The sequence below is a fragment of the Hyaena hyaena genome, unplaced genomic scaffold (genome assembly GCF_003009895.1).
Source record: "Hyaena hyaena isolate Hyena2069 unplaced genomic scaffold, ASM300989v1 scaffold_1367, whole genome shotgun sequence".
Taxonomy (NCBI): domain Eukaryota; kingdom Metazoa; phylum Chordata; class Mammalia; order Carnivora; family Hyaenidae; genus Hyaena; species Hyaena hyaena.
The window spans coordinates 298,320-311,533 of record NW_024082002.1 but is presented as its reverse complement, the minus strand read 5'-3'; the positions used below and the strand labels follow the sequence as shown (position 1 = coordinate 311,533).

At 39.5% G+C, this 13,214-nt stretch overlaps 1 protein-coding gene across 1 annotated transcript; it reads left to right on the top strand.

Annotated features, from left to right (window-relative positions):
• The first annotated feature begins 12,272 nt into the window (after positions 1 to 12,272).
• On the top strand, positions 12,273 to 13,214 carry LOC120225302 (olfactory receptor 2B2). Its single transcript, XM_039223548.1, has one exon. The coding sequence runs from the start codon at positions 12,273 to 12,275 to the stop codon at positions 13,212 to 13,214; it is 942 nt and encodes a 313-aa protein (XP_039079479.1).

Here is a 13,214-nt window from a genome sequence, read left to right as displayed (position 1 = left end):
TGTGGAGAGGGGAGGAGCTGATCTGGGCTTGGGGAAGCCTGAAGCTTACAAAATCCTGAAGGTTCACTTTAACAAAATAAATACAGAATAATAAATAAAAATTAGATATAATAATCAATATGTACTTAGAAAAGAGATCACAAATTGCCTTTTTTATTTTTTTTTTTTATTTTTTTTTTTTAAATATTTTTATTTATTTCTAGGAGAGAGAGAGAGACAGCGTGAGCAGGGGAGGGTCAGAGAGAGAGGGAGTGACAGACCGAAACAGGCTCCAGGCTCTGAGCTGGCAGTCAGCACAGAGCCCGACGCGGGGCTCGAACCCACGAACCGCGAGATCATGACCCAAGCGAAAGTCGGACGCCCAACCGACTAAGCCACCCAGGCGCCCCTTGCCTTTTTTAAAAGGAGACAAAAGCCATTATCACCGCAGACGGTGGTCAGGATAAACCACACTAAATAGGTCAGTTTGGCCCCAGGATTATTTTTAGCTGAAGACAGATGAGAATTAGCAGATGCCCTACCCTTTTTTGCCTAAAATCCGGACATAAATTTCCCTTTGTGATGGTTTCCCCTCTTCCATATCAGGAAGAGGGAGCAGGCTTATCACCGGGGACAGACTGAGCATGGAGATGAGTCTACATAAACCAACCTTTTTATTAAAATAGCCCTTATTTTCCATCAGTTTCCTCTATTTACTTCCTAGTCACTTCTCCACAGTTTATTGTCCCTTGAAACCCAGACTCCTTTCTTTTGTTAAAATAATATATAAGCCCCTGCGTCTAGCTGCTTCCTACGTTTTCACCTCTTTTCTGTGAACTCCTATGCAATAAAATATTAATAAAAATTGTATGCCTCCTCTCCCGTTAATCTGTCTTTTGTTATTTTAATTTATATGCCCTCAGTTACAGAACATAAGAAGGTAGAGGAAAATATTTTCCTCCCTGACATCACAAAATATAAAAAAATAATATATCATTTTAAAATTAACTGCCTGATACACATCTATGCTCTCTGTTTTATGGATGAAAACTCTTTAGTTACTTTAACATTTTTTTAATGTGAAAGTAATTTCATGTCGCAATTTGATACAGAGAGAATAGAAAGATAATTGAATCTCTGCTTTGGTGTGGCATGATTGATCAAATTTTACTTGTTATAAGTTAAAGGAAATAGTTTGGAAGTTTCCTGTTGCCTTCACAACTCATTATCAAGAAGGCTTGTAAATCCTTACTCTTATTTCACATTTGGGAAAAACCTGTGGTCATTTCCGTGTTTACATGTTTCGTAAGATTTGGGGGTGAGGGGAGATTGCAAGTTTTCTTGTGAAGCAATTAATGACATAACATAATAGCACTTCATTAATCATTTTCTCATTGATGTCCCGTGCATATATCACAGTGACATTTTATTACTTTTTTGTTACCTTCATTGACGTCAATATTTCCTTCAAATACTAAGAATGTAAATCAGTTTCAAAGATACTATTTGATTCATGTCTCTTTGTTAATTGGAATATTAAAAACAAATCCAAGAATCCTATTCATTATTTCTATTCAGATTTTATCTGAAGAAAATACAATTTCAAAACTTTATATCCTCAGACTTACTGGGTCTTTTGGTCATATTTCATTAATTAATTTGCCTGACAGATTTTCTGTAATTGGTTTCTAATAAACAAATTCAAAGACGACAATGGAAGGTACTCTGTTTACACATCAGGGATCTATGATTTTCACTTGTTCTTCTTGACCAAGGCAAAATACCTTTCCAAAGTAGAGTTGAGTTCTATTAACTTTTTGAAAAGATTCTTTATATTGGGATTTTATATCCCTGAAAATACACCCCTTCAACAATAGGGGGCCTGCGGTGAGATGTGCAGCTGCGGTCACCACCTGGCTCTGCGCACACTTCAGGTTCGGGCATCACCGGCATCTTCACATCCTGCCCTGCACCGTGCGTACATCAGACACCCATAAAGCAGCAGGGTCAGAAGCCATTTCTACACCAGGAGCCCATTCCTATACACAGGAATGGCTGTATTCCCAAAATAGCTCTGTCCCATGGCTTCGTCATTACCAATTGACATGAGAATTATGTCAGAGGATGTCAGACCAGTGGCGTCCCGAGATGACAGGTCTCACTCAGGTGCGTGACCCAGAGGATTCTTGGTTTTGTATGAGAAAGAATTCAAGAACAAGCCATGTAGATAAAGGGACAAAGATGCATTAAGTATAGAAGTAAGCAGTGATCTTTCCTCCCAGATCGGGAAGAGAACACCCCCCCCTTTGCCTCCAACCAAGTTTTCATAATTAAAAATCCCCTCCTATAGGGAGGGGCTTACTCTTTAACTTTGGTTTATTACTTAAATTTAATTAAGTTAAAATTAAGTTTAATTAAGTAATTAAATTACTTAAATTTTCTGTCATCTTAAGGTCGTGGAATTACCCACAAGGAGCAATCTGAAGAATGTCCAGTTTTTATGGCTTTTAGTGCCTGAGGGAGTGGGGTCCTGAGCTTCTCCCTGACTTGGGCCTTGTGACTCTTTTTATGACCTGTTGACTTTTATGTTAAGGATTGGCATAAAACCAAAATGGCTTTATTTTGGTCACCTTGTCTGCCTAGTCTCCCTTCCCTAGGAAGTTGGAGTGGAAAAGAGAGAGAGTTTAGCCTCAACTAATTATGGATAAATTATTTTCTGGAAATTTTACAAACATACATGTTTATGTACACACACTGCTGGGATCCCTCCCAGGGTCCTTGAAGTTGGTGGTGTCAGTGAGGGACATGAGGACTATGTATGACCAGTTTCCTGGTAAATTCACCTCGGATGTTCCCCTGAGGCCACCGACACCAGTAAACATGTGCTGCTTATGACAAATTCAGCTTAAATATGATTCAAGAATTCTTCTTCCAGGCAAGATAGAATAGTTTTCAGAAGTCAAGAACTAGAAAAGCCATAAGGAACACAACAAATCATCTGTGTGAAATATCAGAGAGCTACTGAAGGAGCAAACACAAAAAATATGTATTCAGTGTCATATTCCATGGAATGAAGTGGTGGCTCAGTCAGTTAAGCCTCCGACTTCAGCTCAGGTCATGATCTCATGGTTCGTGATTTCGAGTCCCACATCAGACTCTGTGCTGAAGCTCAGAGCCTGGAGCCTGCTTCCAATTCTGTGTCTCCCTCTCCCTGTCCCTCCCCTGCTCATTCTCTCTCTCTCAAAATAACAAATAAACATTAAAATATGTATATTCCATGGAATGAAGAAGTATGAAGTGAGTAGAAATTTTTTCCCTGGAGAATTTGCTGATTCTCAATACAAGCAAGAAGCTGATAACTTATCTTTAGCTGCTTGAATGATTGATAGCAGGGAAAGGAAGAAAGGAAAAGCCCAGAAATGTGTCATGCTTGTATAGCTAATGTGATAGAAATGAGCTGAGGGCCTGACATACAGGGGAATTTCCCCCTACAGGTATTTGATAAGGCTTTAAGTTAAGTAGAGAAGGAAATTTAAAAAGTTTGTCCAAAAGCTCTGAAAAATGCAGCTGACTTTTCAACAATCTTGTGGTGCTGAGGAGTTGATTTAGTTTGCGACTAACCCAGAGGTTACTGTACTATTTCCTCAGTTGAAAGACGTTGAGGACTGTTATCCCTAAGAATAGGAGCAATGAGAGAGGACAGTCTTTTCCAATATGGCCGCTCTGTCTTCAGTCAGCTTGGGTCCTACCTGGATGAAGTGCTCAACATCGTACTCTGCCTTGCAAAACAGAAGGTGAGCCTTGTTCGGAGGAAGATATCAGCATCTGAAGCTAATAGGATTTCATAAGTTTTAAAATATATATCATCCAGCTCTGGGCACTGAATGGCTTAGAAGCAACATCTAGTAATTGAGATGCTAAGTGGTCCTGAGTCGTTGTCTGCAGCTATAGTCATTCTAATATAGCTGCCCCTTAGACAAAATGGGATAGCAGTCTGTGGGGTCCACTTATACACAGATTCTTTTTCAGTAAATACAGTCTGGTCCTGTGAATGTATTTTCTCCTTGTTATGATTTTTCCAACATTTTCTTTTCTCTAGTTTTATTATAAGAATACAGTGCATAGAGACACCTGGGTGGCTCAGTCAGTTAAGGGGCCAACATCGGCTCAGGTCATGATCCCATAGTTTGTGAGTTGGAGCCCCAAGTCGGGGTCTGTGCTGACAGCTCAAAGCCTGGAGTCTACTTTGGATTCAGTGTCTCCTTGTCTGCCCCTCCCCTGCTCATGCTCTGTCTCTCAAAAATAAATAAATGTTTAAAAAGAGTTTTTTTAAAGAATACAGTGTATAATATATATAACATATAAAATATGTATTAATGGATTATTTATGTTTTCTGTAAGGCTTCCGGTGGGAGGAAACAGTATCGATATGCTATTTCATATTTTTTAGGCTATTAGTGGTAAAATTTCAGGGAGTCAAAAGTTTTGGGTGAATTTTTGACTGCACCTGGTGGCGCCCCCTAACCTCCAGCCTTGTTCCCGCATCAACTGTACAAGAGTACATCTTCCATTAAAAAAAGATTTCGGATGGTCAGAGAATCACAAACCAACAAAGTGTTCTAGAAGTTCTTTCCAAGCAGAAGAGAGGTATGCTAATGAGTAGATTTCTGAAAAATGAGACTTCATGGTAAGAAGGGAGGCTAGTGACTCTGGGTAATGGAAGAAAAATACAACAAACCTGGGCAAGAGTGGGACGTCCATATGCATCAGCCAGTTTCCTACCACATTCTATTTGAATCTCTCCCAGCCTGTTTCAATATCTATTATCTATGAAGATAATGAATCGCTTTCATGGGGCAATAGCGGTAATCATAGGATTATTGCGGGAATAATCCTTTCAAAGGACAGCAGGGCATCTGTCTGGATAATAAATTCAGCAGACCCTTGCCCATTTCAGGCCCTGGAGAGGAGGGCATTACTTGGTAATTTCTATGTTTTAGGACTTCAAAAGCAATTTCAGTTCATATACACTTGATCTATTCTGCAGAATTAATATTTATTTTTATTATATTTTCTTTAGTCCTTGCTTACTTTCTTTTAAACTGTAATTTTGTTCATTTAAATTACAACGTGTTGAAAGTAAAAAAGTTACAGCTTGTTTGAAAACATTGTAAAAAAAAAATTCATACAATAGTACAATTTTGCCCTCACCACCCCATCCTTACCTCTATTCTGTCCAGAAGCAATCACTGCTATTAATTTCAAAAAATGTTTTAATATACACAAAATCTTATTTTTTTGTATTTTCTATTCTTTTCCAGTTTTTCTTCACGCCCTTCTTCCTTTTCTTCCTCAGGCTACTGCCCTCTGACTGTCTCCGGTTATTCATGCTAATTACCTAAGAAGTAGTCTTTGCTTTTAAATAATCTATTAGATTTTAAAATAAATCTATTTTCTCGTGAAATTTCATACAGACAATACATTTTAAAAATCATGTTCACGGTGTTTTAAATCATTATTTTATAAAATTATGACCATGTTATGTCTATTTTTCTGCATTTTGTTTGCTCATTCAGCAATATCTCAGGAAAACATCTCTAAACCATTTGTTAGAGCCATCACTGCTTATTTTAGATGGATGAATATTTCCCGTTCTGTGACTATATTATTTGGTGAGTTTCCCATTAAAAGACTGTATTTTTCTCCATCTTCAGCCATTAAAACATTGTTATATCAACCATAATTGTCCATTTGTCTTTCTATACGATTAGATTTCTTTCTTTCCTTTTTTTTTTTTTTTTGGAAGGTTATTTACTTATTTTGAAAGAGAGAGCGAGAGCACAAGGGAGGGAAAGAGAGAGGGGGGGAGAGAATCCCAAACAGGCTCTGTGCTGACAGCATAGATGTCCTGATGCAGGACTCAAACTCACAAACCAAATCAAGAGGCAGATGCTTAACGGACTGAGCCACCCTGGGGCCCCTATTAGATTTCTATGAAAGAGAGTCCAAGAGGGACAGCACAGGGTTGAGAAAATGTAGTATTTAGAGGTCATTGCCATATTCCCCCCCTCCCCCCCCCCCCGGAAGCCTGTAACACTTTGCATTTCCTCCAGTAATCTGTGAGTAACCTTTTTCCTTCATTCTCATCAGCAATAGACCTCAATTCACCTTTTGCTTCCAGTCTGGTGAGTATGAAGAGTTTGATCATCACTGTCTTAATATATACTTCTCTATTTGAGAATTTGGTCATATTTTCTTATGTTGGCCATTTGGATTTGCTTAATTTCTACATTGTTAATTTCTGTAATGTGTCCTTTTCCTATTGAGCTATGGGGTGGGTCTTCAAATTTGTTAAAAACTTGTTTTTTTCCTACTTAATAGATCCTAATAATTTTTTCAGAATTATAAGTACACGTTTGTCAAATCTATTCATCTGGAAAAGAAATTGAAATAAGCCTACATATTATAGTATGTAAAAATAAATATATAGCATGGCTAGATTAAATATTGCAAATTAAAAAAAAATTTAATCTTACAAGACCATCTATGCAATCTTGAGTTGAAGAAGGGCTTAGTAATTAAACCTAGAAAATTTCAAATCCATGAAAGATAAAGGATATTTTGACTCCATGTTAATTGACTCTATGTTAATTTTTAAAACTACTTTATGTAAAATTTATTACAAAACAAGTTAATAAAGCAGCATTCTTAAGATAAATACAGGTCTATTTAGAGAATTTACACATGAAATAAAGAATTCCTTCCTGATAGAAGTAATTGCATGCCTTTAGAGAACTCATGAATAGCGGGCAAAAGAAAAGAAATCCCAATTCAACAGCACAACATCAAACTTTCTTTGATAAGGTACTTTAGTTCTCATTGTCATTACTTCTGTCTAGAAAAAGTTGAGGATTTTGTCCCTAGAGGAAGTTTGCTGAGCAAATCAAGAGCAGAGAGATCTCCTCTCTGTCTCTTCCCATTGGGTATGTGGTTAATTATTATAAACTGTAGGAGCAGAGTTTGTAGTTCAGTGTTTGAGATTCTGCCAGAGACCAGAACAAATACCAATATTGACAGAAGAAGGACAGCATACTTCGATCCATTTCTTGCAAAAGCAGATAGAAAAAAAACCTCTGCAAATAGCAGGTGATGCACTAATTCCAAAGAGGGTGATGCCAGAACACATTCTGGTCATCTGTGAATCTTCATCCTCATCTTCCAGTTAATTTTGAATGGAAACCTCATGACCCATATCAAGCATCACTAAAAGAAGTTGAATGAATTTCATCAAATCAGCCACACAACTAAATAACATATGAAGATGTCACTGTACCTGTGAACTTTAATTCTACTTGAGTTCAAGCCTTCTTGGACACAAAAATAAATTGATCTATCTCCAATGCCTAAAATGGAGGTAAGTCGAATAAGGTCAAAAATTACTAGGCTCATTAGTATTACATTGTAATATACTTAAATACTTAGTATCCTGTAATACAATAATACACATATCTTGAGTATCATATTACTTATACTTGGTACAATTTGAGTGTTCTAAAGCACTCATTTCATGGACTGTTTATATTTCACGTCTCAGCAAAGACCAAACGATCTAGTAGGAAAAATATGATTCATTCCGCTTCAGCTTCTATGAACTCTTATATATAATGTTATTTTGAAAATGTTTGTAATCTCTATGGGAAGTAAGAACATTAAGGCAGGTCAGTCCTGGGTTCTAATCTTCAGTTTGCTACTAAGACCTTGGGCAAGGAACTTCTCCGAGCATATATGTTCAGTTTCTGATTACAAAATTAATCTATCCTGAGCAGGAGAAAATTTTAGCAAACTTCTTTGTATGTTATGCTAAGCCAAACTATAATGCATCAGCTGCATGAACAATTACTCCTAGTGTTCATCCTTATACCCCAGCAAGAAGATGGTATCTATGTGTATTTGTGAGCCTATCTCTTAGGCATATGAGATGATTTGAAAAACTTTAAAGGTAAACACTTTTTATACCGAAAGAAAATATCAACCTCATAATGTTACCAAGGGTAAAACTGACATCTGAAGCAGTGAACTGTCTTCCCCAACTATACGGCGACTTACTGGCAGATTTGGGACAAAAACTCTTGTTACCTCTCTTGTCTTGATCTTCTGTCCACACCGTAGCATACAGAGATGCTTCCAAGACTGTCAAACCTTATCTTTTCGGATGTTCAAGCTCAGATAGGAGAGAGAGTTCCACAGAGAGATGACCGATAGAAGGCCAACCAATATACAGGGTTAAAAAGCGATGACATGTGTTCACCTGGACAAGTATTCTGCTCTCTGGAGTAAGGCATTCTGAGAGCATCACAGATGAAGTTTGCCAATATCCCCCCAACAGCTTCTAAAATTCTCCTTCCATTGACTTCTGCTCCAACCCTGAAGTGCTCCCTTCTGCCCCCTGGCCAGCTCACATAATCAGAATGCTTTGCTTTGCTGCCTAATTGAGTGCTTGCTACTCAGAAAGAATCGCACACCCTTGAGATGCTCCTGGTGCAGCTTTATTCCAGGGCAGAGGAGTCTAATCCGCGGCCGTTAAGGTACCGGCCATGATGGCAAGCAAGTGGCCCATGTGTCACCCATCAGGAGCGTGTCTGGTATAACTGCAGACACGCAGATAAGAACTTCTAGGTTTTTCTCTGTCTGTTTTACTTGATGACAAATACTGCAATCCTAATACTGAGAGCATGAGGCAGAATTGAAATTACGTAAAGCCTCTGGGAGGAGAGGTCAGCCGGGGTGGGATGGAGACGCTGTGTTTGTGTGTGTGGGTGGGGGGAGTGTGGTTCAGGAGGGCCTCTGGCTGCACCAGCACCCGGAGATGGTGCCTGCAGGGGAAAGTCTGTGAGACTGAGGTGGGGGGGTGGGTGAGGGCAGGAAAATAATGAATTCTGAGACAATAAAAGTATATTATGAGTCAAATACACAGTAGCCTTAGACATAGCTACCAGGTTTCCTAAGGGCTGATCTACATTAGGAAACCCTGGGGAGCAAAGAAGACATTTTAAAAAATGAAGACATTCTAAAATCTTAGGAAGTATGCCATAAGACTTCATGTTAATTTAAAAAAAAAACAAGCAATGGAAACATGGCATTAAGTAAAAATCATGTGAATTATAATTTATGTTTAGCTTTACGAAGTGGACGGGCTAGAAGAGCTTATAACGTTAAGCCTCAAAGCCACGGAGAGGAATTGCATTTCCGTTCTATAACCTTCCAGTTTTTGAAAGATGGACAAGCTTCGTGCACTGCTCAACTTTTGTTTTCACTTAATTACCCAATTACTTCAGAAATTTTATACTTGCTGCAAGTTGTGCGATTTTGAGGCATTTCAACCAGTTTCCTCGTTTCCTGTCGACACACCCCCTGTACTAATTTCCTGTGGCTGAATGTCCCCTATTGCAAAATTTTAATTCAGGTTCATGAGGTTCAGCCTGGAATTTATTGTATAGTTTGCCCTTTACAGCTTCTGTTGATGTGGAAGCACTAATAACCCAGAGCTCACCCCCTGGCACACACACCCACAAATACACACACCGGCCCCTCAGTTCACAGTCCAACTGTCCAGCAATTAAATTTGCTGATCCAACATGAAATATATTATAGTTATGTATTTATAAATAACTCCTCCCTAAGGGAATCCACCTTTTGCTACCACAAGGATTGACTTGAGTCTTTCTACTAAGTATCTAAAACAAGGTAATGGACTCATTAATGGAATGTGGACATGGCACGGTAACAACAGAAACAAAACGGGCACCTGCAAGTCACTCTCACAGTTCAGTAGGTTCCAGCTGAGGGAGAACTAGCGAGCTGAGTGTGTGCCCAGCTCTGAGCTTTCATGTTGTGCCTGCACCACAGCTAATTTCATCAGGAAGCACCCCGAGACCGAGCAGGGCACTTTATCACAATTCGAATCTATGTGGTTGGATATGTAAAAAGCAAAGGTAAACTGCAGTTCTTTTATTATACTCAAAAGGCCCTCACTTTATAAAATAACCCAAGAGAATATTGCTGGAAATAACAATCTTCTTTGTCTCTTTACAGTGTCATTCACAAATGTTTTTAAAGGAAAATCTTCAAAAAAATTTTTAACTTTTATTTATTTTTGAGAGAGAGAGAGAGAGCAAGCTGGGGAGGAACAGAGAGAGAGGGTAACACAGAATCCATTTCAGGCTCCAGGCTCTGAGTTGTCAGCACAGAGCCCAATTCGGGTCTAAAAACACAAAATGTGCGATCATGACCATAGCCAAAGGTGGAGGCTTAACCAACTGAGCCACCCAAGAGCCACTAAAGAAGAATCACTTTTAGTCAGACCCGAGTTGACCATTGTTTTCAATCCTTTAGCAACAAAGTGCAATGTTTCCATGGAACAGTTACAAACAGATCACAAGAGAAAAAGCAAAGTTGATGTCTTGGAGTCAAAGCTTTCAGGCAAGAAAACTGAAAATCATATGCATGTTTATCATCTTTTCTTAATTCTAAAATACCATTAATTGCAAGAAAATGGGCTTTGGTTACGACAGCCAAAAACACCACCGTCTGAAACAGTCCTTTGAGGGGTTCCTGAGGGGCTCAGTGGGTTAAGCATCTAACTCTTGATCTCACCCCAAGTATTGATTTCACTAGGTGTGTAGTCTACTAACAGAAAAAACACAAAGAAACAAACACAGAGTTTTTTGAAAATTTTAAATACATGTGAAAGTGTGTTACCCATTGATGAAAAAGAAGAAGAAGGAACAACCAACTGTAGCAACTTGTGATGTGCTCTGGGTGAATTCTGCTTGGCGGGGGGAGCAAGCTCTGAAGACTGGCCCCCCATCCCCATGCTACTTTCTAAACTTTCCCCAGTAGTTACTAAGCTCATATCTGTTCTGTGTCTTGATGCTTTAGTATCCTTTAAAAATATTTAATTATCTAGAACCAGTACAGGAAAGAAGGATGGTAAGACTCTCAGATGAGAGCAGGAGAGGGGATATTTTGGGGGGATGCATAGCCTATAAAATACATAAAGCGAAGTTAAATTACACATTGCTAACATTTTGATGAACAAGAATAATAATGAAAAATTTACATTCTGTTATTGATAAAGTTGCAAAATAATTTCAAGTGTCCTGTTAAGAGTTTTGGCAGGTAAAACAGGCTTAATCACACCTGTAGGACATTCAGGGCTCTAAGGAGCCTCTGCCCAAAGCACGTCGGGCTTCCTGGATCACCATCACCCCCTCCTGAATGTGGTGGCTGTCTGGGTGGACCTAGCACTGTGCCAGGCAGTTGACACTAAAAATCACATGTGTACTTCCCAGCACATAGTTACTATGACCCCTGGTTTTCAGGTTGATGGTTTGGGAGTGAAGGAGGGAATGGGAAGCTGAGTTGTCAATGGACACAGTCATTTCTCATTCGCAACTTTAGGAAGTTTGGAATTCTACAAATCCTACAATTTTCCTCTTGGAGCACCTCAGAGACCTTGAATCAGTAAGCTCCTTTCATCCCGACTGCTCTGTTTCCAGGGGCCGGTGTTTAGATAGTGGTGTGCGGTATGTTTCACGTTAAGACAACCTAGAAACGCATTCGATTTTCACTGTAGAAATGAAGAGACTGAAAGTCAGAGGGTCAGAAACATTCCCAGGGTAGTGTGACCAATTGGACAAGGTATGTCCTTGTTGGACTTCAAGTTCCTTGTTATTAAAAATTCTCATATGAATTCTGACCTTCTTAATGTAAAAGGATATAATTCCTTAAATTGAGTCTGATACCTTGCTAGGTATCGTCTACATTATTTCTTCGGGATACGAGGGGTGATAGAGAAACAATTTTGACTACTTCAGGAATCTCACAGGCATTAGGAGAAATTAGAATAAATTCCAATGGCAGGAACTATGCCACCTTCTACCTAATAGTAGGTACCTAGGCCGAGAGAACTCAAGAATAATGAACCTGCAAAACAACAAAGCGTCGAAGGATAAATTCCATGAACGTGGAAACTGACGATATGCTATACAAAATCTTGAAATTCACTCTGCTAATAGGCTGTTACAAATATAGAAACACTTTTGAAATACTTGGAAAGATAAGCATTTATATTTTTATCAGTACATTTTTCACATTATTGATACCATCAGTCTGTAACTTAGGCAAATTATTAGCAAAGTATTTATGACCAATCGACGGCAAATAAATATGTAATTATTTATTAACTTAGTGACTTTCTATATTGCAGGGAACCAAGAGCTGAACCACCGATCATGAACGGGCTCAACACAAGCACCTCCGAAGAGTTCATCCTCTTAGGTTTCTCAGACCGACCATGGCTGGAGCTCCCGCTCTTCGTGGTCTTCCTGGTTTCCTATATCTTGACTATCTTTGGCAATCTGGCAATCATTCTCGTGTCTCATCTGGACCCCAAACTCCATACCCCCATGTACTTTTTTCTTACCAATCTGTCACTCCTGGACCTCTGCTACACCACAAGCACAGTTCCACAAATGCTGGTTAACATACGAAGTGCCAGGAAGGTCATTAGTTATGGCGGCTGTGTGGCCCAGCTCTTCATTTTCCTGGCCTTGGGTTCCACTGAATGTCTTCTCCTGGCCGTCATGTCCTTTGATAGGTTTGTCGCTATTTGCCGGCCTCTCCACTACTCAGTCATCATGCACCAGAGGCTGTGCCTCCAGCTGGCGGCCGCATCCTGGATTAGTGGCTTTGGCAACTCCGTGTTGCAGTCCACCTGGACCCTCCAGCTGCCGCTGTGTGGCCATAAAGAAGTGGATCACTTCTTCTGTGAGGTCCCTGCTCTGCTCAAATTGTCTTGTGTGGACACAACAGCAAACGAGGCTGAACTATTCTTTATCAGTGTACTATTCCTTTTACTACCCCTGATGCTCATCCTGATATCGTATGCTTTTATTGTCCAAGCAGTGTTGAGAATCCAGTCTGCTGAAGGCCGGCGAAAGGCATTTGGCACATGTGGCTCCCATCTAATTGTGGTGTCACTGTTTTATGGCACTGCTATCTACATGTACCTGCAACCGCCATCCCCTGCCTCCAAGGACCGGGGTAAGATGGTGTCTCTCTTTTATGGGATCATCACACCCATGCTCAACCCCCTTATATACACACTTAGAAACAAAGATGTAAAGGGAGCATTTAAAAGGTTGATTGTGCGGGTCTTCTTAATCAAGAAATAG